Source organism: Moschus berezovskii, chromosome 19 (assembly GCF_049115385.1).
Source record: "Moschus berezovskii isolate FMDL1 chromosome 19, NW_MosBer_1.0, whole genome shotgun sequence".
Lineage (NCBI taxonomy): Eukaryota > Metazoa > Chordata > Mammalia > Artiodactyla > Moschidae > Moschus > Moschus berezovskii.
Genome location: NC_142478.1, coordinates 53,156,598 through 53,182,644, shown reverse-complemented (window position 1 = coordinate 53,182,644; position 26,047 = coordinate 53,156,598). Strand labels below are relative to the sequence as shown.

General features: G+C 44.2%; 1 protein-coding gene across 1 annotated transcript; it reads left to right on the top strand.

Annotated features, from left to right (window-relative positions):
- The first annotated feature begins 9,618 nt into the window (after positions 1-9,618).
- Positions 9,619-16,829, top strand: LOC148774867 (uncharacterized). Its single transcript, XM_088827858.1, has 4 exons — positions 9,619-9,681; positions 11,971-12,059; positions 12,149-12,562; positions 16,549-16,829. The coding sequence occupies exons 1-4, from the start codon at positions 9,619-9,621 to the stop codon at positions 16,622-16,624; spliced, it is 642 nt and encodes a 213-aa protein (XP_088683984.1). The 3' UTR covers positions 16,625-16,829.
- Positions 16,830-26,047: the final 9,218 nt, after the last annotated feature.

Sequence of the window (26,047 nt, the reverse complement as noted above, 5' to 3'; positions counted from 1 at the left end):
AAGCGTAACAATGTTGGGTTAGTTTCTACTATATAGCACAGTGAAGCAGCCATGTGTGTACATATATCTCCTCTTTTTTTGTATTTCCAACCCTTTCAGGTCACTGCATAGCATTGACTAGAGTTCCCTGCGCTAGAGTAGGTTCTCATTTGTTATCTATCTTATACATATATCAGTAATGTACATACTTCAATCCCAATCTCCCAACTCATCCCACCCCTTTCTGTCTCCACCTAAGATCTTCTGTATCATTTTTCTAGATTCCATATATATGCAGTAATATATAATATTTGCTTTTTTCTTTCTGACTTACTTCACTCGGTATGGTGGTCTCTAGGTCTATCCGCAACTCCACAAATGATCCATTTTCATTCCTTTTTATGGCTGAATCATTTCTTATGACAGAATTAAGCCACTGTATGAATCCTGTTCTCCCTAACTCCATACTCCTTGTTATGTGAGTCAAACAAACCCTTGTTTGTTTAAGCTAACTCTAATAAGCGGTTTGGCTAATTCTTCCCGATCCTACCTGGTAGCCTGGCCCTGTGCATTTTCTATAAAATCTAATTAGTTAATTAATTTATTTTTTGGATCTGCTGGGTCCTCATTTCGGTGCTGGCTTTCTCTAGTTGCAGTGAGCAGAGGCTATTCTCTAGTTGCGGCGTACAGGCTTCTCATTGCAGTGGCTTCTCTTGTTGCGGGGTACAGGCTCTAGGCACTCAGGCTTCAGTAGTTGTGTCATGCGGGCTTAGTAGTTGTGACTCCTGGGCTCTAGGAGCTGGCTTAATAATTTTGGCACTCAGGTTTGGTTGCTCCAAGGCATGTGGGAGCAACCCAGATCAGGGATGGATCCCATGTCTCCTGCTTTGGCAGGCAGATTCTTTACCACTGAGCCACCAGGGAAGTCCCCCTGTGTATCTTTGTGATCTCCATAAATGTTCTAATCCATCCCGTAGGCACACTTGCTGGCTTGATCAGAGATGGAGAAGTCAGCGAGAGGCAATCTCTCCTGGGCTTCTGAGTTCTCAGCATCCAGGGGCACATCTGGGAGAGGTGAAAAATGAAGATGCTTTTCCCTGCCATGTCAGGGGTTCCAACTGCATCACACAGCTCCTTCTAGCCCACATGAATGACTCATCTTCTTGTCTCCTCCTCCACCCTCTACAGCACATCTGAATTCAGAGCTCCAGTCCCCATATCTTCCCTGGTAGCTCCGCTGGTAAAGAATCTGCCTGCAATGCAGGAGACCCCGGTTCAATTCCTGGGTCAGGAAGATCTCCTGGAGACGGGATAGGCTAACCACTCCAGTATTCTTGGGCTTCCCTGGTGGCTCAGATGGTAAACAATCCGCCTGCAGTGTGGGAGACCTGGGTTTGATCTCTGGGTTGGGAAGATCCCTTGGAGAAGGGAAAGGCTACCGACTCCAGTATTCTGGCCTGGAAAATTCCATGTACTATATAGTTCCTGGGGACGCAAAGAGTTGGACATGACTGAATGACTTTCACATCCCCTCAGCAAATTGCATCATCTTGTTCTATCCATTTGCCAGGTGAGAAGTCTAACATGGTCACAGAGATGTCATTAGCTCATCCTCCCAAGCTGGTTGAGTGAGTTCAGTTTGATCTGTTTCTCATTTCATAACTCAGGCTCAGTAGGATAACCCCCAGCAAAGAATTTGCCTTTTTGTTTGAGGAAGGGTTTTCACATTTGGATTTGGTTGTTATAATTATTAAAGAGGCACTCTGATGTTTTTGGTCTCTCTGGTGCTGGAGAAGACTCTTGAGAGTCCTCTGGACAGCAAAGAGATCAAACCAGTCAATCTTAAAGGAAGTCAACCCCTGATATTCATTGGAAGGACTGTAGCTGAAGCTGAAACTCCAATACTTTGGCCACCGATGTGAAGAACTGACTCACTGGAAAAAACCCTGATGTTGGGAAAGTTTGAAAGCAATAAGAGAAGGGGGTGGCAGAGGATGAGATGGTAAGATCGCATCACCGACTCAATGAGCATGAATTTGAGCAAACTCTGGGAGGTAGCAGAGGACAGAGGAGCCTGGTATGCTAGAGTCCATGGTGTTGCAAAGAGTTGGACATGACTTAGTGACAAAAAAATAACTGGTCTTTTTAGTAGGGCCTGGGACCTTTAACTTTGAAGTTTTTCCTCCATTCTGCAGGGCTGGAGAAAATACCTTCAAAGTGGCCCTTCGGAGTTCCTATTTCATGTCCATGAAAGCTGTCAAATATCCCTAATTCCCCAAACCAGACCCAATGGAGAGGACAACATCCCAGAAGCAAGATACATAATTGGTCTAAGTTTACCAGGGACTTCCCTGGTGGTCCAGTGGCTAAGACTTCACACTCCCAGTGCAGGGGGGCTTCGGTTCAATCCCTGGTGAGGGAACTAGATCCCACAACAGAGATCAAAGATCCCATGTACCACAGCTAAGACCCAGCACTGCCAACTAAATGAATATTTTTAAAAATAAATTTACCAGTCATCTCATAGAGGTATTGATTTTCCTTATGACCCTGTTCATGTTTGTGGTAAGACTATAAGACTATATGTATGTGAATGGAAGAAATACTGTAGGATTGAATTTATGGCTCAGAAATTCAAACAGTCATTTAAAATTACTTGGACGTTTCCTCCAGAACATTATATATACCTCTTTTTATTATAGAAAAACCAAACACAATGGATCTCATTTACAAAGGTGCCAATAAAGTATAATTTATTCACCTAATTAAATCAGTCAAGTCCTGAGTCACATCTCCAGAGCTTATGAATTGCATCATCTGGTCATACTGATCAAACAGTTGAATGACCTGATTAGATTTAGTGCTAATGAGAATTATTATATTTAGTCCTACCTCTGGCACTGAATAACTCAGTCTACCTGCAAGAGAATGAATGTGACCTGGGGACCAAGAGCCCTGCCACATGTCAAAGACTCAGCTGGTGTTTTTCCCATCATTCCAGGTATCTTGGTTTTATGATGTTATCTAGATGTACAAATATTTTGCAAATTATGGTGAAATACGAAAACATATATGGTGTGTCAAATTACCTCTCAAGAATGTCTTCGAGAAGGTAATTCTTCTCTAGATTGGGAAGTAAATAAATCACAGGTGTTGGGATTCAGGCAGACCTGGTTTCCAAATTCTGCTCTGTCAATATTGAGCTGTGTGCCTTTGGGCAAGTGACTAAACTCCTCTGGGCCTTGGCTATATTTTCAGTAAAATAGGACAATAGTATCTGGTAGGGTTGCTGTGCTAGATTAAGAAAGATAGTTTTTTGAAAGGCCCAGGGTATACCAGTTGCTCCGCCCAAGTTACTGTCACCAAATTAAGTTTTCTGCTAGGAAAATCTAGTGCTTTACTTCTTTTTAAATAAAACTTGTATTTTTCTTATTCTTTTTTAATTAACTAATTCATTATATTATTTATTTAGCTCTTTGTGTTTTAGTTGCAGTGTACAGACTCTCTAGTTGCACACAAGACCCAGAGCATGTGAGCTCAGAAGTCGTGGCAGCATGTGGGATCTTATCAATAGTTCCCTGACCAGGGATCAAATCCATGTCCCATGCATGCATTGCAAGGCGGATTCTTAACCACTAGACAAACAGGGAAGTTCCTAGTGCTTCAATTCTTGAAGACTAGCTGAATTAAACTTCAAGAGATTAAAATTTTAGAATTCACAAGTGCTTAGAGATTGTCTGGAGTTAGATACTTAGTTTATAGACACGAGAAAAAGAGAGCCAGTGAGGGCAAGTGGACTGCTTCAAGTCACGTGGCCAGTAAACAGCAGAACCTGACTGAGTGTGCCCGTCTAAATAGTCCTGTGCTTGAGTATTTAGCTCAGTCACAGATATCTCACGGACATGACCTAAATGAAATTTAATATTTAGTATCTCAAGTAATAAGGGGCCAGTTCCTAGGCTGATTAATTACATAGCTCAGCGATATCATCAAAACCCAGACTTTCCCCTCATCTTTGGGCTTTACCATCTGGTATATCAACACTGTCATAAGACCCACTCCTTCACTGTGACAAGTTCAAGGAGCTGCATACGTTCTGGTAAATCAAGGAACTGTCAGGCCTACAATTGAACAGAGTAGCTATTCTTGGGGGGCTTCCAAGGTGGCACTATTGGTAAAGAACCCACCTGCCAATGCAGGAGACTTAAGAGATGAGAGTTCGATCCCTGGGTTGGGAAGATCGCCTGGAGGAGGGCATGGGAACCCACTCCAGTATTCTTGCCTGGACAATCCCCGTGGACAGAGGACCTTGGCCGGCTACAGTCCACAGGGTCACATACAGTCAGACACGACTGGAGCGACTTAGCACACACGAACACTATTCTTGAGGCACGGAGGAGACTGGAGGGTTTGGAGTGTCCTGTGTGCATGCATGTGTGCTAAGTTACTCCAGTCATGTCCGATTCTTTGCAACCCTATGGACTGTAGCCTGTCAGGCTCCTCTGTTCTACATGAGGCTTCAGGCATCAGTGAATAAGGTGTTGGTTATTTCTGCCTCTAGCATACTTTACCTGTAAAGTCATATTTTACTGCAATTAAAAAAAAACATTTATGCTATATTGGACTCATGGTAAACAAAAGAAGAAAACAAATATCTATATTAATATCAGGCTAGACTGCGGAAAATTCTTAAAGAGATGGGAATACCAGACCACCTTACCTGTCTTCTGAGAAATCTGTATGCAGGTCAAGAAGCAACAGTTAGAACTGGACATGGAACAATGGACTTCTTCCAAATTGGGAAAGGAGTATGTCAAGGCTGTCTATTGTTGCTCTGCTTATTTAACTTATATGCAGAGTACATCACGCAAAATGCTGGACTGGATGAAGCACAAGCTGGAATCTAGATTTCTGGGAGAAATACTAATAACCTCAGATATGCAAATGACACCACCCTTATGGCAGAAAGCAAAGAGGAACTAAAGAGCCTCTTGATGAAGGTGAAAAAGGTGAAAAAGCTGGCTTAAAACTCAACATTCAAAGAATGAAGATCATGGCATCTGGTCCAATCACTTCATGGCAAATAGATGGGGAAACCATGGAAACAGTGAAAGACTTTATTTTCTTGGGCTCCAAAATCACTGCAGATGAGACTGCAGCCATGAAATTAAAAGATGCTTACTCCTTGGAAGAAAAACTATGACAAACCTAGACAACATATTAAAAAGCAGAGACATTACTTTGCCGACAAATGTCTGTATAGTCAAAGCTATGGTTTTTCCAGTAGTCATGTGTGGATGTGAGAGTTGGACTATAAAGAAGGCTGAAGAATTGATGCTTTTGAACTGTGGTGTTGGAAAAGACTCTTTAGAGTCCCTTAGACTGCAAGGAGATACAGCCAATCAATCCTAAAGGAAATCCATCCTGAATATTCATTGGAAGGACTGTTGCTAAAGGTTTGGAGCTTCGGCCACCTGATGCGAAGAATTGACTCACTAGGAAAGCCCCAGATGCTGGGAAAGATTGAAGGCAGGAGGAGAAGGGGATGACAGAGGACAAGATGTTTTGATGGCATCACCGACTCAGTGGACATGAGTTTGAGTAAGCTCCAGGAGATGGTGAAGGACAGAGAAACCTTGGATGCTGCAGTCCATGGGGTGGCAAAGAGTCAGACAAGACTCAATGAAGGAATAAGAGGTAGACTTCACAACAAGAGACATTATTGAGATAAGGAGGGATGTGGCAGTAAAAGGGTCGATTCTGCAAGAAGACACAATAATCCTAAGCAGTTTGCAGTCGACTCCCAGATTTTGACTTCCTGGGACTTCCTGAAGCTGACTCCCATTTAACTTAAAAACTCAGCTTGAAATGCTTTATCCAAGACAGTGCCTATTATTTCTACCAAAACAGTGATGCAGGAAGGATAATTACAGTTGGGATAAGAAAATATGTTTCCATTTTCCTCTTGTTATGCAACAAATACAGAGTGAAATTAATAAGCATTTGTATATCTATATTCTCTGAATTTAAGGAAAACAACTCACTTCAATATTGAAAAAGCAAACCAGAATGTGCCCCCTTAGTAAGTGTGCAGCATCACCAAAGATTATTATCTGGGGATAAATATCCAAAACTCTCCATATCTCTCCCATCTGGACTGTGCCTTCGTCTAAAGCTGACAAGGAGCAGGGAGGCATGATTGGGGCTCTTCTCAAATATGGTGACTCTCTCTTTTTTAGAGTTGGACACAACTTAGTGACTAAACAACAACAGTAACATTTAAAGAACTTCCACCAAGTTTAGTGTGTGTGCATGCTCAGTCGCTCAGTCACGTCTGACTCTCTGGGGCCTGACGGACCCTCCAGGTTCCTCTGTTCATGCAATGTTCCATGCAAGAATACTGGAGTGGGTTGCCATTTCCTACTCCAGGGGATCTTCCAGATTCAGGGATCAAACCTGCATCTCCTGTGGCTCCTGCAATGACAGATTCTTTACCACTAGCATCATCTGGGAAACCTTCTCTTTCTCTCTTTTTAAGCACTCTCCAGCCTTTTTGTATTTAGGTATGATCATATAACTTGTGCAGGTCAAAGGAATATAAGGGGAAATGATATGTATCCCTTCTGCATTGAAGTTTCTAATGACCAGTATATACTCTGTCATATTCTCTCTGTCATATTCAGCCAGTTCACAGCTGCTCTGTTAGCCAGGGTTCCTGCAGGATGTCAATGCCACAGAGCAGTGCACTCAGATGACAGGCACTGGACCTGTGGCATGAGTAAAAGATAGGATTTATTCTTTTAAACCCCTGAGGTTATGGGGTCATTTCCTACCACAGCCTGATGTAGCCTGTCCTGGGTAATAAAGACATCTTCTTGTGACTTCCCTGGAGGCCCAGTGGCTAAGACTTGACTCCCCGCTCCCAATGCTAGGGGCCCAGGTTCGAGCCCTGTTCAGGGAACTAGATCCCACATGCTGCAACTGAAGACCCCACACACCGCAATGAAGATCACAGAGCCTGTGTGCCACAACTAACACCCAGCACAGCCAAATTAAAAAAAAAAAAGACAGCATCTTGTGAGGGAGGGTGTTTGCTCTCTGTTGTTACTGTCACAAATCCTTGTAAATGTCCGTACTTAAAACAACATGGATTTACTATTGCACAGCTTTGTAAATTCAGAAGTCTGGTAGGATTGGCCGGTTCCTCCACTCAGTCTCACAGGGTTGAAACTGAAGTCTCTGCAGGACTGTGTCTTTTTCTGGGGGCTCTGGGGAAAATGCACTTACCTATCTCTGCTTATAATATCCTTTTATAAAAACTGGTAGTTTGGTAAGCGAACTCTTTCCTTGAGTTCTATGATTCACACTAGAAGACTATTGAATCGGTGGAGGGGGTTGTGGGAACCTCTGTTTTATAGGTGGTTGGTCAGAAACACAGGTGACTATCTGGACTGGTGACTGGCATCTTGAAGTGGGGGTGGTTTCATGGACTGAGCCCTTTCCACATGGGTTATGATTCTATTTCCAGGTAGGTAGTGTCTGAGTTGAACTGAATCCTAGGTGTGGGTGAAAATTGTCACCTGCCGTATCAGTAAATAAAGAATCGTGTGGCTACCACTGTAACAGCCTCAGACTGAGCACCCTAAGGGGATTCCAGATGGAGAAAAGCAGGATACTGGCCCTAGATAACTCAGTTGCCTTTCAAAGGAATGATTCCAGCAAGCCCAGACTCTTGCATCTGCCCATATATAGAAAAGTGCTAAATTCATTAACTTGAATTATCTGCTTTTTCTCTAATTAGCAGTAATCTTTTGATGTTCCATCATGTTTTTTATTGCAAAAATTCCTATATAGCCTGGCTCCTCCCTTACCTCTTCAGAGCAGTCCCTCAGAGCTATCTGAGAGGACATCTCCCCAGCTTAAGTCTTCAGTTTTGTTGGTCAAATAAAACATAATTCTCAACTTCCAGGTTGTGCACTATTTTTCCAGTTGACTAGGACGTCTGCTTGGTGTCCACAGAGTACTGGAAAGTTGCTTGGTGGGGGAAACCCACACATCTGGTGGCTAGAAGAATTCAGTGAATGTCAGAATAAAGGAAAAAGCAGAAGAGAGTTTTTCCCAACTCAGATGACACATTTTTAAGAAAGTACAGTACGTTCCCTACACGCTAAAGAGTTCCATTCCAAGACTTCATTCATAAGTCCAACTTGTTTGTACGTCCAACAAAGTTAGCCTAGTTACCCAACTCACACAATTGGCTATATAGTATTGCATGAATAGGGTATTACAATGATAAAGTACTATAAGGTGGTATAACAATAAGTATTATAAATAGGTTTATAATTCTTTTCACACAAATAATACACACAAAACAAATGCAAGAAATATAACACTTAATTTTACAGTACAGGACCTTGAAGAGCACAGTATTACAGTACAACAGCGAGCACCAGGGGTTGGCATCCCGTGAATGGTCAAGAAGAGCTGGGAGATGGTAGAGCTGAAGGACCATCAGCAGTAGGAGACGGAGGGCAAGCTGTGATTTCACTCAGGCCTGACATTGATGTCACAGGTTCTGATTCCTTGCTGGATTCAATTCTATCTATATAGATACTATCCAGCTAGCCTCTACACATTACTGTACAGTAAAGTACACAAAAGCACAACCTCTCATAGACGATGCACACACAGAAAAATGCATAGCAGACACATGAACTAACTTAGAGTGATTGGACAAGACAATGCACGTTCTCATTTTTGAAAGTTTGCAACTTGAAGGTTCGTACGAGGGGACTTACTGTTATAGAGAGGGGCAGTTAGTGATATGTTTTGAAATGTGGACTCTACAGCCCAGTTGCCTGAGTTTGAATCCCGAGTGTTCTAACAACTGGTTTTTATAAACTGAACATCTGTGTCTACATTCCTTCACCTTCAAAAAGAATTAGAAATTATAGTAACCTGATAGTGTTGTGGGGAGAATTAAATGGGTTGTTACGTGTAAAACTAGCTTAGAAGAGGGAGAATCTGAGTATTAGCTCTGATTTGTGCAAACTGGATAAAAAGTCTGACAGGGTGATGAATTAACTAATTCCATTCGTAAGCAAATCTGAACCCTATTTTGCACATTTGGACACTAAATGGCTAAATGGGTGGTTTTCTGCTGTTGAACTCAGAGTGGAAGGATGTGAGCAGAGCATCCAGGCTCCTGATAACCTGCCAAGAGTTATGCTTCAAAGCAGAGATCAAGAGGGAACAGGCTAATGACCAGGCATGGGTGACTGGGCATCCATCATAAAAGTTGACTGCACAGGCAAAAGCTGCCTGCATCTTATCCTGGGAAGCTGGGTGCGCTGCCCACTCCGGGGACGGTGATGTCCACAGAGGCTGACTTCAGAGTAGATTTCAATCCCAGCTAACTTCTTTGGGGTGCTTTCCTGCACTGATCAGTAGGAGTGATAAATCAATGTGTCTCTTTCTGTTCAAGGTAGAAAAAAATCGAGTTGGCAAGATCAGACACAGAAGGGTTGAGCTGGGGAGAGTCAACACAGACTAGCATAACCAAGATACCTAGCGCAATGAACATGCGTGATTTCCAGACACTTTTTAGCACACATATGTAACTCTTTGAGGGGGTTACGAATGTGGTCTCTAGAGGCAGTCTACTACTTCAGTGTGATTGCCAGCTCCACCAGTGTGATTCAGGTAACTTACTAAACCATCTTAAATCTTAGTTGCTGGCCTGTAATTGGTGTAGTAGGAGTATATGCACCTGGGTGATCTTATGAGATCTATCTGGCTTAATTAAAATACTATTTTTAGAATAGTATCTCAAGCAAATACTGAATAAGTATTACCATTACTTTTTTAACCAGTAGGTGATTTTTGCTTGTCATTTCTCAATCTAGATTCCCTCATTGGTAAAATGAGTCAAAGCGAAAGTGTTAATTGCTCAGTCATGTCCAACTCTTTGTGACCCCATGGACTATAGTCTGCCAGGTTCCTCGGTCCATGAAAATTCTCCAGGCAAGAATACTGGAGTGAGTTGCTATGTCCTTCTCCAGGTGATCTTCCCAACCCAGGGATCAAACCCGGGTCTCGTGAATTGCAGCCAGATTCTTTTCTGTCTGAGCCACCAAGGAAGCCCAGAAATGAGTCAGGGTATTAGCAAATATGGGACTTCCCTAGTGCTTCAGACGGTAGAGAATCTGGATGCAATTCGGGAGACCCAGGTTCCATCCCCGGGTCAAGAAGATCCCCTGGAGAAGGAAATGGCAACCAACTTACACAAGATTCATTCAGTTGGCAACTGTTGACTCCAGTATAAGCATTGTTTCAGTTGTTGAGAATTCAGGGGTGAGGAGACAGAAAGCCATCCACCAGGAGCTTACATTTTCAATGGGAGGCAAGGCAGAGAATCGTTGAAAATAGAACAAAAGCAAATAACCAAAAACATAAATAAGGTATAGACAGTAAATTGCCTGTTAGAAAATACTCAGTAAAAGCCATTACATTGTATCTAATTTCTTCAACTTTAAAAAGAGACCACACAAATAGCAATCCCATAAGGTTGTTGTAAGGATTAAATGAATTATAATGGCTCATAAGAAGGACAGATAGACTGGAGGGACAGAAGCCTTTATCCACACAGGAGGTAGTGTCACTATGTGACACTGGACAGACTGAGACCTCCCTGATTATAAGTTCAACGCATTTAAAGAATTTTTTTTAGTTAATTATTTTTGGCTGCACTGGGTCTTCGTTGCCGTGTGCCAGCTTTCTCTAGTTGTGGCCAGCAGGGCCTATTCTCTAGTTGAGACTGTTGTGGACCGTGGTCTCCAGGGCGCACAGGTTCAGTAGTTGTGGCGCATGGGCTTCGTTGCCCTGTGGCACATGGGATCTTCCCAGACCAGGGATTGAACCTGTGTTCCCTGCACTGGCATGCAGATTCTTAACCACTGGACCACCAGGGAAGTCCATGCTCATTGCATTTTAATCCAGAATCTGAATTTGCCTTCCATTTGGGAGGGTGACATTCAATGTATGAAGGAAAGAAATAACAGATATAGAGAATAGTAAATCATGAACCTGCAAAACGAAAGTAGATCAGGGAGTAAGAGAGAAAGGCACATTTTTTCTGGCTTCTTAAAAATTATATTTCCTGACAGGAGGGAAAGTCAAACAGCCAGTCCCTCAGTCTGAAATAATGGAATGCATTTTATTTCCCATTTCAAAGTGATTTTGAGAGGCTTAAATAGCCTTTATGATTTTAAACATGTTCCAAAGACTATAATTCAAAAAAATATATGCACTCCTATGTTCACAGCAGCACTATTACAATAGCTGAGACGTGGAAAATACCTAAATGTCCATCAACAGATGGAAAGATAAAGAAAATGTGGCAGCATATATAATATATATACACACAATGGAATATTATTCAGCCATAAAAAGAATGAAATAATGCCATTTGCAGCAAAATGGATGCACCTAGAGATGATCATACTAAGAGAAGTAAATCAGACAAATATCACATAATATCCCTTATATATGGAATCTAAAATACGACACAAAGGAACATATCTGTGAAAAAGAGACAGACTCAAAGATGGAGAATAGACTTGTGGTTGCCAGTGAGGGGGTAGGGGCTGGGAAAGGGATGCATTGGGAATTAGCAGTATGAAGTGGAAAGCTGGAGAATTACCATAATTTATTTAAAAATTGATTCTCTGTTCGCATCCAGAGCTATAAGAATCAGTATTTTACAGTTAAACCTTTTTGGTTGAAAAGCTACTCTCTTCTCCAGCCCAAGTAGAATTCCTTTCTCTCCAGTCTCAACCGTCCAACCCCTTCCAGAGGAAGCCACGATTTCCCAGTGCTGTGCAGCCACACAGAACTGCATGCTGTTACACACACATACACACACACACACACACACACACACACAGTTTTTACCCCATTCTAATTCCAGACACCTGAACATCTCGAGGCCAGCGTGTCTACTGTCCACCCCACTTTCCCTCTCCCGCAGTGACTTGGAGAACAGGATCAGAACTTATCAGGGCTATCTATGCCTCAGAAAGGTAAGGCAAAGGGATGAATAAAGTAGGGTTTAGCAGCAGAAAAGAGAACTTCTGAGCGTCCTCTCTCCCCTTCCCGTTCTCTCCCAAAGCACCCTAGAGGGAAGCTCGCCTGCGGGCGGGTGCTCTTTCAACTTGCACCTCGGCCGGAGCAGGTCCAGGACCAGGCGCTCGTGGGCGTGGCCGAGGCGTGGCCAGAGAGGGGCGGGACCGGGGCGAGGGCGTGGTGGGGCGGACCTGAAACTGACGGATCTCAGAGCGCGTGAGGTCACAGAAGGTGCAGAAGTTGTGGGTTCCCGGCCCCGACAGCCGCCAGGGCCGGAGCCGCCGGAGCTAGGACCACTCAGCGGGGATCCGGCTCGACCTTCGGAGAACCAGCCGGACCCGCCCACTTCGGCTGCCCATGTCGATTCGGGGTCAGGGGAAGCCGCTGGCCGGCGGCGTGAATCCGAGGGCTGCAGGATGCGCTCCAAACACAGGGCCCCGGGGTGCACTGCAGGACGAAGGTAAGGAGGCGGCGGAGGCGTCTGTCTCTAGAACTTGGAATTTGTTGAGGAAACCTAGGGGGCGCTGACGCCACCAGCAGCGCTTCCGCCTCTGCGGGGCCATTTCCCTGGGTGGGCAGACCCTGGGGCAGGCAGGTGAAGAATGGGGGCAGATTTGGTCCTTCTAGGATCTTCAACCTGAAACCATCTGACGCACCTGGAATCAGACCATGTTCTGGTCCCTGAAGTGAGGAGGGGGCGTGGCCGAGGGAGAGCGTTTAACTGTATCCTACTCGGCTTATCCCCGGGGTCTACCCCCACCTAACACTGAACACATTTTGGCACTTAGGATCCGGAAAGTGGGGTCCGGTTATGTGAAATCCCTTTCCGCAAAGCTTGGGTTCTCATCTAGCGCCCCCACCCTCTATCTGCACCCTTAGCTTGTCAAACTGGGAGTGCGGAGCATAGGCTTTTTGTACCCCTTGCGTCCAACCCAAGGTCCTAGAGCAGCTCTTGGATCACCGATGAAGGCGCGCTCACAGCTCAGCTACTTCAAACCTGAGCTTGGCAGAATTCGGGGACTCCTCCTGACACCCCAGTTTTGGTCCGATGTGATTTAGGTGTTGCAGGTAGGAGCTGGTCGGACCCAAAGATGCTGGTGGCTGCTGCAACAGAAACGGGCTTCCCAGGGGTCCCATACCTGAAACCTTTCACTTCGGTTCCCTGTCCACAAGGGAAATGAGCAGAATCATGGGACCTCTGACACAGCCCAAAGCCTGGAGCATTGGCTAGCCGACCAGCTAGTGATACACCATTGTTATTTTCATACTGCACCTTGGGGCTAAGGTCACTGCGCGGATTAGGCAGGTAGGGTGGGGAGAGTGATCTTCAAGCTCCAGGCACAGCTGGCGTCAAGCGCCCTTTCTTGCTCAGCACTGGCTTTGGTGGCTTGAAGGACCAGCTAGGAGCCAGGCCTTAGCCCCTCTGGGTCGGCCACAACTTCTGCCAGGGTCCTGGGATGCAGGAGGACAAAAATGTGTTTTTCTTGCCGCCTGCCCTGGAGTGAAGGGTCTGAAGGGCCACATGAGTGAAACTGTCAGTGGGGCCAGGACATCTCTGAGTCTTGCTTCTGGGCCCAGGTTCCACTCCAGCCCCTGTGCAAACTGATGGTCAAAAAGCCAAATTCAACTTAATGGGAATCTTTTTTTCGCTCTTTCCTGAGACGCTAAGCTGGGCTTGAAGCACTATGATAGAAACACAGACACACTGCCAAGTGATGTTTAAAAGTTACATTTGCTTTTCAGAAGTTCTTATGCACAATTGAAATCCAAGAGAAATACATTCTCTTTGAAACTTGAAATTCTCCTTCTGTCAGTCTAGTCTTGAAATGGGTTTCAGTCTGTGTGTGTGTGTGCACGTGCTGTGTGTGTGTGTATGTATATCATTTTCGTTTTGTTTTGAATGTGCTGAAACTCAGGTTCATATACAGATGGGCCAAAGAAACAACAGTCAGACACGACACTTGAGAAAAAGCTGGCTATTTTTAATCTACTAAGAGGTGAAATCATTCTGTTTTTTATGGGCAATGTAGGGTACTTTTCAGGAGTAATTTTGACTCCATACTTGCAGACTCTAGAAATTGACATCCTTATATGAAGAGAATGGATTTTTGTAAGCTGTTTAAACAGAATGGACCGTGTAGTGTCCCTGAAATTTATCCTCAATTAAGCAGGCCCTTACATGAAAAAAAATAAAATAAGGTGCCAAAGTCAAGTGAAACAGTTTTCTAAGATCTGCTATTTGAAAGAGTCACTCCACAACCGGGCCAGCCAACACTCTGTGACAAGAGTCCTCATCTTGAAAAAGTTATTTCTTCATCACTATTCTAATGCTACTGCCCCTCCCCCCCCCCCCACACACACATTTCCACTGCAGATATTTTTATTCAAGGAGACCGTATAGAAAAAAAGAAACATTTTGAGAAATTCTATTTCAAGTCAACCAGGAGTCCAGATCAGAGAGAATTGCTGGGTTCAGTTCAGTTCAGTCGCTCGGTCGTGTCCGACTCTTTGCAACCCCATGAATCGCAGCACGCCAGGGCTCCCTGTCCATCACCAACTCCTGGAGTTCACTCAAACTCATGTCCATTGAGTCGGTGATGCCATCCAGCCATCTCATTCTCTGTCGTCCCCGTCTCCTCCCACCCCCAATCCTTCCCAGCATCAGAGTCTTTTCCAGTGAGTCAACTTGTCGCATGAGGTGGCCAAAGTATTGGAGTTTCAGCTTTAGCATCAGTCCTTCCAATGAACACCCAGGATTGATCTCCTTTAGAATGGACTGGTTGGATCTCCTTGCAGTCCAAGGGACTCTCAAGAGTCTTCTCCAGCACCACAGTTCAATTGCTGGGTAACTAGAACAAATATGTCAAGTGTAATTATCAAACCGGGGCAAGAGGGAGGAAACTGCATGTTGAAACTATACATTCAATGGAAATATTGCTAAGTTCTCTCAGCTCATGGGACTACATGCGATTTATTTAGCGTAAAACATCAATTATCCAGAAAGGCATGTAATGAAAAGCAAAATTGTCCTCTGTTTCTCTCTGCTCCTAATGGGGAGTCATTTTAAACTAGTAAGGCTCCTAGAGTACCTCCTAATAGGGCTGTTTGTTAATTTCCCAGAATAATTTCCCAAGAATACTGGAGTGGGTTGCCATTTTCTTCTCCAGGGAAACTTTCTCACCCGGGGATTGAATCCTTCTCTCCTGCATTGCAGGTGGTCTCCTGCTTTACAGGCAGATTCTTTACTGCTGAGCCACCAGGAAGGCCCAACAGTTACTTTACCTGTAACCATCTTCCTCTCTTCTTTACTTATAGCATCCACATAGTGTTTGCCTATCAGTACTCCCAACTTCCCAGGTGGCAGCTAGTGATAAAGAATCTGCCTGCTAATAGAGACGCAAGAGACTCAGGTTCAATCCCTGGGTGGGGAAGATACCCTGGAGAAGGAAATGACAACCCACTCCAGTATTTTTGCCTGGGAAATCCCGTGGACAGAGGAGCCTCGTGGGCTACAGTCCATAGAGTCCCAAAGAATGGGACACAACTGAGTGCACCCCCGCTGCGCGCGCGGGTGCGTGATTACACACACACACACACTCACACGCACACACACACACACCCCTTAGACTAAAATACTACATTTCCCAGACACCCTTGCAGAAAGGAATGGTCACATGACAGCAACCTGCCCAATGACATGCAAGTGTTGGTTTCAGGGCAGGGCTTCAGGGGAATCTCTGGGCCTCACATCTAAGACGGCAGGACAGGAGACCCTCAACCTTGGGGAGGCCTCCTCTCAGCTTGTGAGCAGGCTGTGTGATCTGGGTGGGTTTATCGTGTGGATAGCTCAGGCAGCCCCTGGCTACTGGTCTCCCAGCTTCTTGCATTAGCCTCAGATTTCCTCCTTGGAACGAGTTTTCCTTCGCTGTGTTTCTCAGGAGGGTCCTTGAGTTAATTTCTGTGACTGACTTTGACCAAACCCTTTTACTAGTTGGACTTTAACGAATCCCAGCTTTGAGGTCCAGGGGCTGAGCGTCTAAGTCGGCAGAGACCTGGACCCCAAGGCAGATTTACCCAAAGATGAAGGGGCATGAGATTTAAAAAGAAGTGATGTGTGGGTCCAGGGTCCTGGCTGTTCTCAGAAAATGAACTCTGAGAGAGAGAAGAGGATAGAATAGGCCATGCGAATACATTTTAGCCATATGCAAATTATACACTCATGCAAATTCCACCTTACACTCTGTAGTATGCAAGCTTTCTCCAAGGATGCCGCTGCATTCCTCATGTACTGGGGAGAGTCATGTGCTTGCAAGTGACAGAACAAATTATTTTCACATATATATGACATCTAATGAAAAGTAGCTCAGATTTCTCAGCTTCATTTGTAAACTGCTTTTTGATATAGCACAGCATCTTCCTTTTTCCTTCCTTCATCCTCCGGCTTAGCTGTCGAAGATTGTGGAGGTCACTGACATCGTATAAAGATTGTTCTCACCATGAATTCTCTTCCTGTGATGTGTAGAGTTCACAATCCAGAGGTGAGTTGTTATGTGTCATTATTTATATTCAAGTGCTTCCTTGGTGGCACAGTGGTAAAGAATCTGCCTGCCAATGCAAGAGATGACCCAGAGATGCAATCCATCCCTGGGTTAAGAAGATCCCCTGGAGGAGGAAATGGTAACCCATTCCAGTATTCTTGCCTGGGAAGCCCCATGGACAGAGGAACCTGGTGGGCTACAGTCTGTGGGGTTGCAAAGAGTCAGACGTGACTGAGTGACTAAACAACAGCAACAACAATTTATATTCAAAACTACCTGGCTGCTGATTGTACATACTAGCCTTCATTATGGGCTACTATTTTTCTTTTGGAAGAAAGTTGTGTTTCTGAGCTGAATGTCAGTTTTGAATCTTTTAAATGCATAAGTTTAATTTTAGTTGAAAGTAAAAAACCCACGTGAGGTATATAATTTGCCTGAGCTGATCTAAAGAACAGATTTTTCTCTATGCTATAGAAATAGATTAGGAAGACCAAGCATCATGGGCAAATTGTCATGCTTTTCTAATATGTCAGACTGTGTCATTGGATTAGAACTCCTGTCCAAATGAGGATACCAGCTCCTGTCCAGAAGGTTCAGTTTTCTTCTCTCATGGATGCTGGTAGGAATATAAAATGGGGCAGCCAAAGCAGGGCAAAGGCTAATAGAGTTTTGCCAAGAGAATGCACTGGTCATAGCAAACACCCTCTTCCAACAACACAAGAGAAGACTCTACACATGGACATCACCAGATGGTCAATACCGAAATCAGATTGATTATATTCTTTGCAGCCAAAGATGGAGAAGCTCTATACAGTTAGCAAAAACAAGACCAGGATCTGACTGTGGCTCAGATCATGAACTCCTTATTGCCAAATTCAGACTTAAATTGAAGAAAGTAGGGAAAGCCACTAGACCATTCAGATATGACCTAAATCAAATCCCTTATGATTATACAGTGGAAGTAAGAAATATATTTAAGGGTCTAGATCTGATAGATAGAGTGCCTGATGAACTCTGAACGGAGGTTCGTGACATTGTACAGGAGACAGGGACCAAGACCATCCGCATGGAAAAGAAATGCAAAAAAGCAAAATGGCTGACTGAGGAGGCCTTACAAATAGCTGTGAAAAGAAGAGAAGCAAAAAGTAAAGGAGGAAAGGAAAGATATAAGCATCTGAATGCAGAGTTCCAAAGAATAGCAAGGAGAGATAAGAAAGCCTTCCTCAGCAATCAATGCAAAGAAATAGAGGAAAACAACAGAATAGGAAAGACTAGAGATCTTTTCAAGAAAATTAGAGATATCAAGGGAACATTTCATGCAAAGATGGGCTCGATAAAGGACGGAAATGGTATGGACCTAACAGAAGCAGAAGATATTAAGAAGAGGTGGCAAGAATACACAGAAGAACTGTACAAAAAAGATCTTCACGACGAAGATAATCACGATGGCGTGATCACTCACCTGGAACCAGACATCTTGGAATGTGAAGTCAAGTGGGCCTTAGAGAGCATCACTACAAACAAAGCTAGTGGAGGTGATGGAATTCCAATTGAGCTATTTCAAATCCTAAAAGATGATGCTGTGAAAGTGCTGCACTCAATATGCCAGCAAATTTGGAAAACTCAGCAATGGCCACAGGACTGGAAAAGATCAGTCTTCATTCCAATCCCAAAGAAAGGCAATGCCAAAGAATGCTCAAACTACCGCACAATTGCACTCATCTCACACGCTAGTAAAGTCATGCTCAAAATTCTCCAAGCCAGGCTTCAGCAATATGTGAATCGTGAACTTCCAGATGTTCAAGCAGGTTTTAGAAAAGGCAGAGGCACCAGAGATCAAATTGCCAACATCCGCTGGATCATGGAGAAAGCAAGAGAGTTCCAGAAAAACATCTATTTCTGCTTCATTGACTATGCCAAGGCCTTTGACTGTGTGGATCACAATAAACTGTGGAAAATTCTGAAAGAGATGGGAATCCCAGACCACCTGACCTGCCTCTTGAGAAACCTGTATGCAGGTCAGGAAGCAACAGTTAGAACTGGACATGGAACAACAGACGGGTTCCAAATAGGAAAAGGAGTACGTCAAGGTTGTATATTGTCACCCTGCTTATTTAACTTATATGCAGAGTACATCATGAGGAACGCTGGGCTGGAAGAAGCACAAGCTGGAATCAAGATTGCTGGGAGAAATATCAATAACCTCAGATATGCAGATGACACCACCCTTATGGCAGAAAGTGAAGAGGAACTCAAAGGCCTATTGATGAAAGTGAAAGAGGAGAGTGAAAAGGTTGGCTTGAAGCTCAACATTCAGAAAACGAAGATCATGGCATCTGGTCCCATCACTTCATGGGAAACAGATGGGGAAACAGTGGAAACAGTGTCAGACTTTATTTTTTTGGGCTCCAAAATCACTGCAGATGCTGATTGCAGCCATGAAATTAAAAGACGCTTACTCCTTGGAAGGAAAGTTATGACCAGCCTACATAGCATATTGAAAAGTAGAGACATTACTTTGCCAACCAAGGTCCATCTAGTCAAGGCTATGGTTTTTCCCGTGGTCATGTATGGATGTGAGAGTTGGACTGTAAAGAAAGCTGATCACTGAAGAATTGATGCTTTTGAACTGTGGTGCTGGAGAAGACTTGAGAGTCCCTTGGACTGCAAGGAGATCCAACCAGTCCATTCTAGAGGAGATCAATCCTGGGTGTTCATTGGAAGGACTTATGCTAAAGCTGAAACTGCAATACTTTGGCCACCTCATGCGACGAGTTGACTCACTGGAAAAGACTCTGATGCTGGGAGCAATTGGGGGTGGGAGGAGATGGGGACGACAGAGAATGAGGTGGCTGGATGGCATCACCGACTCAATGGACATGAGTTTGTGTGAACTCTGGGAGTTGGTGATGGACAGGGAGGCCTGGCGTGCTGTGGTTCATGGGGTCGCTAAGAGTCGAACACGACTGAGCGACTGAACTGAACTGAACTTGAAATTCAAGCACACATTTACCATGCAAGCCAGTAATGGCACTCCTGGGCATTTATTTGTCCCAGGTAGATGAAAACTTGTATCCACACTAAAACCTGTACGTGAATGTTGATAGCAGCTTTATTCATAATAACCCCAAACTGGAAACAATCCACATGTTCTTTACCAAGTTCGTAGTTAACACATAGAACATCCACAGGAATGGACTGTTATACAACAACCTGAATTGATCTGAAGTGTTTTCTGTTAGGTGAATGCCCTCCCCTCCCCCAAAGGCCATATGTCCTGTATTTCCATGCATTTAACAGTTCTTGAAATGACAGATTTATAGAGCTGGAGAGGAGATTATTGGTCATCAAAATTCATAGTGCTGGTGAATTGCTGGATTCCGGAAGATCATGGTGTCACCCTTGAAGCTCTCTCTGGGCCTCCCACAGAGCCAGCATTGTCGGCACTGTCCGGTTGGGAGATATTCACCCAGAAGCTTCTCTGGTGTACACCGTGGTCTCTGGCTCTCTTTCCAAAACTCTGCACTTAGTTCTCTCCTGGGCTCCTCGTCAGAGTAGTGACAAGTGTGAAAGCTATCTTAGGAAATATGGGACCAAATAGAGCTTCATTTCTCATTCAGTACATGGACATCGGTTGTAACACCCACTGATGGAAAGAAAACTGATGCTACTGCACTGAATTTTGAGATTAAACAGAGGGAGGATAGCTTGTCCAGGCATGAGGCATTTATCAATACACGTCCCTGTGGCTTCATAATGTGTTTCTAAATTCTGATACAGCATTTTGTGGTCAGCTGGCTCTGTGACAAAATGAAGATCTGCCAGCTGATGTTTATGACTTTCCATAGAAGCTTTCAGACAAAATTTGTCTTACGTTTTGCTTGAGGTATGAAGGGCCAGAAGTCTAAACCTCCTAGAATTCCCAGAGGGATGTGCCACATGATTCAAGAGAGAGAGGACACAGTCTTAAATTTCTTGTAAATCAGTCTTTAGGAGATGTCATAAACCTATCCATAATTAAAGTTTATTTAAGATTTGTGTCACCTTTACTTGTCTTTTCTGTATTTGACATGCAAGGAGAATTTAAAGGTTTACTTTGAAGGTTCAGTCTGAATGTTTTAGTCTGAAGTCTGGCTGGCTGTGTGTCTGCTCAGTTTAAATGGAAAATATTCTTGTACTATACCAGGAGTTTTAAGGATTGCCTAGCCCTCCACTACTACTCAGCTTCCCCTGCTGTTAAGATCCCACTACCATTCCTTTTTTTTTTTTTTTTTAAGATTCATTTATTGTTGCACTGGATCTTCATTGCTGTGTGCAGGCCTTCTCCAGTTGTGGTGAGCAGGGGCAGCTCTCTGGTTGCAGTGCTCAGGTTTCTCGTTGCCGTGGAATCTCTTGTTTCAAGTGGAACACAGGCTCTAGGCATGTGGGCTTCAGTAGTTGTGGCTTGTGGGCTGAGTAGTTGTGGTGCACAAGCTTAGTTTCCTCATGGCATGTGGGATCTTCCTGGACCAGGGATCGAACCCATGTCCCTTGCATCGGCAGGTGGATTCTTTACCACTGAGCCACTAGAGAAGCCCCCCTCCTGATTCTTTTCTTATAGCTGTATAACGCTTCATTTATAGATGTGCCGCTACCAGCTATTCAATCCCTCCCCTATATAAGGTTTTTTTTTTTTAATTGTTTCCAATATTTTGTAGCTACAAACCATGCTATAAGGAGTAAACTTGTGTGCATGGATTTGTGTATATTTGGAGGAATATCTCCAGGGTGACTTCCTAGAAGTGGAATTTCTGGGTCAAAATATAAGTGCATGTGAAGTTTTCTTAAATATTACCAATTTCCCTCCAGAGGGATGGTGCCAACTGGGACTCTCGCCATCCACACACGAGAATGCCCGTTTCCCTGCAGCCTTGCCAACAGAATGTGTTGGCGTGCTTTTTAATTTTTGCCAGTCTGTTAGGTGAGAAATTGTATCTTGATGTTGTTTTAAACCTCATCTAATTATAAGTTAGTCTGAACCCTTTTTCATATGTTTGTGAGCCATTTTTCTATCTCGTGAATTTTCTGCTCACATGTTAGTTACATCACTGTTTCAGTTTGAATTTCAGAACTGTCCATTTCAAGGGGAATTTAATTTCTTCTTCCAAAACATGTAATTGGTGGAACTTCCCTTGTGGTCCAGTGACTAAGACCATGGGCTGTCAATGCAGTGTGTGTTTGACCCCTAGTCAAGGAATGCCCACATACCGCAGCTAAGAGTTTGCATGCCCCAACTAAAGATCTGGAGCAGCCAAATAAATAAATATTAAAACCTACCACCACCACCAACAAAAAACCCCCATGTAATTGGTTTCAGGTTAAGTATCGGTCCCTGAATCTGACAGTGTCCTGAGAAGCCTTCAGCACTGGCCATAACATGTGGTTTGGAGGGTATGTGGTGCTGGTGGGGGCTGGGCAACGTTGCATTGGGATTGGATTGGTCTTGTTACCAAGAAAGTTTGAAAGAGACGCTGGGGAAGTTCATTCCTGACTTCTAATCAGTTCTTCCTCCCATCACAGAGGGACCCTTCAGATCTGAGGAATCTTATAGGACAGTGGGGCAAGAGAGGTTAGGAGTGAGTGAGGACCAAATTCTGGCTACAAAGATGTGAATGCCAGTCACCCCTAAACTACCTGTGTAGCTTTGGGCGTGCACATGTCCTCTCAGTGGCCAATACATATGTATTGAGTGAACAGTTGAATTTAGTAATGTAAGACTCTGATCCAAATATAAAGTATGTGGGATTGTCAACACCAGAATGAATGGGTGACACAGCAAATAAAACTGTAATGCATGTGGGACCTTTAGAGTGTTTGTCTAATTCTGGGAAAGGTTTCTTCCTCCTGTCTGTCATTAGAGCTGAGTTATCATTTCAGATATACTGATGTGCTTTGTCTTGTGTTTCTTTTCTCCTTTTTTACAATTTTTTTGGATGTGGACCCTTTTAAAAGTCCTTATTGAATTTGTTACAGTATTGCTTCTTTTTTTTTTTAATGTTTTGGTTTTTTTGCCCTGAGGCCTGTGGGATCTTAGCTCCCCAATCAGGGGTTGAAACCACACCCCCTGCTTTGGAAGGTGAAGTCTTACCCATTGGACCACCAGGGAGGTCTCCATATGTTTCCATATGGCAGCCATCCACTATTCTGATGGTCTTGTTCTCTTGCTGTATCAAGGATGGGCCATCTTATTAACCATGATATGCACTCCATGTATAATCAGTGATTTACCGTTTGTCTTTAAGTCAGCTCCCTTGGAAAAAACATCTAAATTCATCTGAAAAGGAAACTTGACATCCACCGCCATAAACAGAAAACTGGCTTGTGATAAAGAAGAGGTAACCATAAATATAAATACCACATATGAAAAGAAACAATGTTAGATTCCACCTAGGTATCATTACTTACAGAAGGGCCTGGGCTGGAGGCCTGCTGACTCTCTGTCTCAAAGGAGAAGAGCTGTTGTAGAAGGGTTAGACTTTCTCCTGATGTCTCAGTACAGAGGGTGGAAGGAGACAGCTGTCTCACTTGGTGACTTGGTGTTATTTAAGATCTGGTCTGTGCATCACCAGAACTATATCTAGAACCGGAAGCAACAGCTGCCCTTGGACCAACTGGCCCCCAACTTCTTCATCATCAGAAATTAGGATAAATGAAGCTTAGATGTACCCAAGTCAGCCCCCTGATGGTCAGCCCCAGTGGTCCAAGATACCTGATTCAGACTCAAGGAATCTGTTAATCGCTGACTCCTTTGGGGGTTGTCCACCTAGCTGTGTAGTTCCTAGAGATGGCTAGAGTGTGATTTTCATTTTACAGATATTTTTCTGACCATCTCTTATGTGCAAATTCTGGTTGATTTTCCCCCTCCCTTCTCTTAACTCCTTCCTTCTTTGCTTCCCTTCCTCCCTTTTGTTTACTGTCTCTCTCTACTCTCTCTCTTTATTTTTTCTCTGATAAATAATCCTGGCCATCATGAAACTCACAGATTCTTTAGAGGTAGAGAGAGGGCAAATGTGTAAATTAACAAATAGTCTTCCCTTGGCAAAAATGTGGTTTTTGAATAAATGAATCCAGAAATAGATATGATAGCAGAATTTAACATTCTATTTTCAGAGTTATAGAATGAGATGAAGCAGTACTAATGAGCTTCCATAGAAGGCATCAGAATTTTCTTACTGAACCAAAGAAGACTTGTCTGTCAGCCTAAGTCAGCAGAGGACCTCCACGGCAGCTGCAAGTGAGATGGAAACTCTGAACTGGGAGTTCTCTGACCCTCCAAGCTACTGTCCAAACCCCTGAGGAAGTGACGTGGACAGCAAGTGACCTGAGAAAGAGAAGAGAGAAGACAGTGCAGTCCATGTGGAAAACCAGAGGAGCCTTCCTGGAGGAGGAGGCTTGGGGTGATAAGCAAGGCTTGACTTGATGAATGCAAGCTGGTGAAGGTCCACTTCTCTTCTTGAGGCATTAGTAAGATGGGATCTGAAGTTCCACTTCCTGGAATTTCAACTCTGCCTATTTCGGCATCTCGAAAATTCCTAAAAACTTTTCATCCTTGTCGGGTTCCAGGATGGATGGTTTCTGAGAACAGGATACCAGGAACCTGGGCTCACAGGAGACATATTAGGCTCCCTTCTCTGGGGTGCTTTCTTTTGATGTTATGGTTAATTATACACAATTCTGGGCTTCCTTGTTGGCTCAACCAGTAAAGAATCTGCCTGCAGTGCAGGAGACCTGGGTTCAATCCCTGGGTTGGGAAGATCCCCTGGAGGAGGAAATGGCAACCCACTCTAGTACTCTTGCCTGGAGAATTCCACAGACAGAGGAGCCTAGCAGGCTACAGTGCATGGGATCCCAAAGAGTCAGACGTGACTGAGCGAGTAACTTTCACTTTCATACACAAGCCTGTGCCTGGGACGTCTCCAAGGCAGGACGACCCATCTGCGTCAGTGCCCTCAGAGGCGACGGGGTTCAGTGCACTGTTTTTAATGTTCCCAACCTACCAAACATTTTGCAGTTCATTGATGAACACATCTGATGCAGCCCCTGCTGTTCTCCTTACAAAGATACACGTAGTGACTCACGAGTCTCCCAAAGCTTGACCAGCCCTGTCCTCTAGGCAAAACAGTATTTTCTCTGTAAATCTCCATTAGTCGTTTGTTCCTGCCATAACACCTGAACACAACACACGCTCACTGCCTCACAGTTCTGCAGGTCAGAAGTCCAACTTGAGACTTCCCTCGTGGTCCAGCGGTTAAGAATCCATCTTCCAATGCAAGGGACACAGGTTCCATCCCTGGTCGGGGAACTAAGATCCCATATGCTCCGGAGCAACTAAGCCCACTTGCTGCAACTACTGAGTCCACACGCCACAGTGAAAGATCCTACATGACGCAACAAAGATGCTGGGGGCCGCAACTGAGACCTGACACAGCCAGATAAATAAGTAAATATTTTTAAAGTATTATATATAAAAAGAGGCCTAATCTGAGTCTCACTGAGGTGTCAGCAGCACTGCTTTCCTTCCCGAGTAAACTTTTTGCTCATTCAGTTTGTTTCTTGTAGGCTGGGGTCTCTGTTTCTTGGCTGACTGTTCACAGTCTCAGCTTCCAAAGGATGCTCTCATTATTTGTGTCAGAGTCCCCTTCCTCCATCTTCAAAGCTGATCATGGTGAGTTGGGTTCCTCCCATGCTTCCAATCTCTCCCGCCTCTTCACCTCTTCACCTGCTACTGTGTCTCTCTACCTGACTCTCTAGCCTTCCTCTTCCACTTTTAATCATCCATGAAATTCTATCATGCCCTCAGGGATAATCGAGAATAAATCTCCCTGTTTTGAGGTCTCTAACATCAATTCCATCTACAAAGATCCCTTTGCCATTAGGATATAACATATTCACAGGTTTCAGGGATTAATTGATGGGCATCTTTTGGGGGACATTGTCTACCACAAAAGTGAATCAGAATGCTAAAATATCATGGATGGTCATGGAGTCCACCTTCTGTTGTGAGTGAGCTTCTGCCCTCCTGATCTCTCCCATATGTACTGGGAGCCTGGTGCTAAGAGAGCAGGTGTATTTCTGGTGGCTGAGACAGTAAAGAATCTGCCTGCAGTGCTGGAGCCCCAGGTTCGATTCCTGGGTCAGGAAGATCCCCTGGAGAAGGAAATGGCAAGCAACTCCAGTATTCTTACCTGGAGAATCCCTTGGAGAGAGGAGCTTGGTGGGCTACAGTCCGTGGTGTTGCAAAGAGTTGGGACACGATTGAACAACTAACACTAACATTCCCATAGGTCATAGAAAGAGCCCTGCTTGGCCCAGCAAGACTGGCACCCTCCCTTCTCTGTGAGTCCCTTCCCACTTGGGTATGAGTTGGG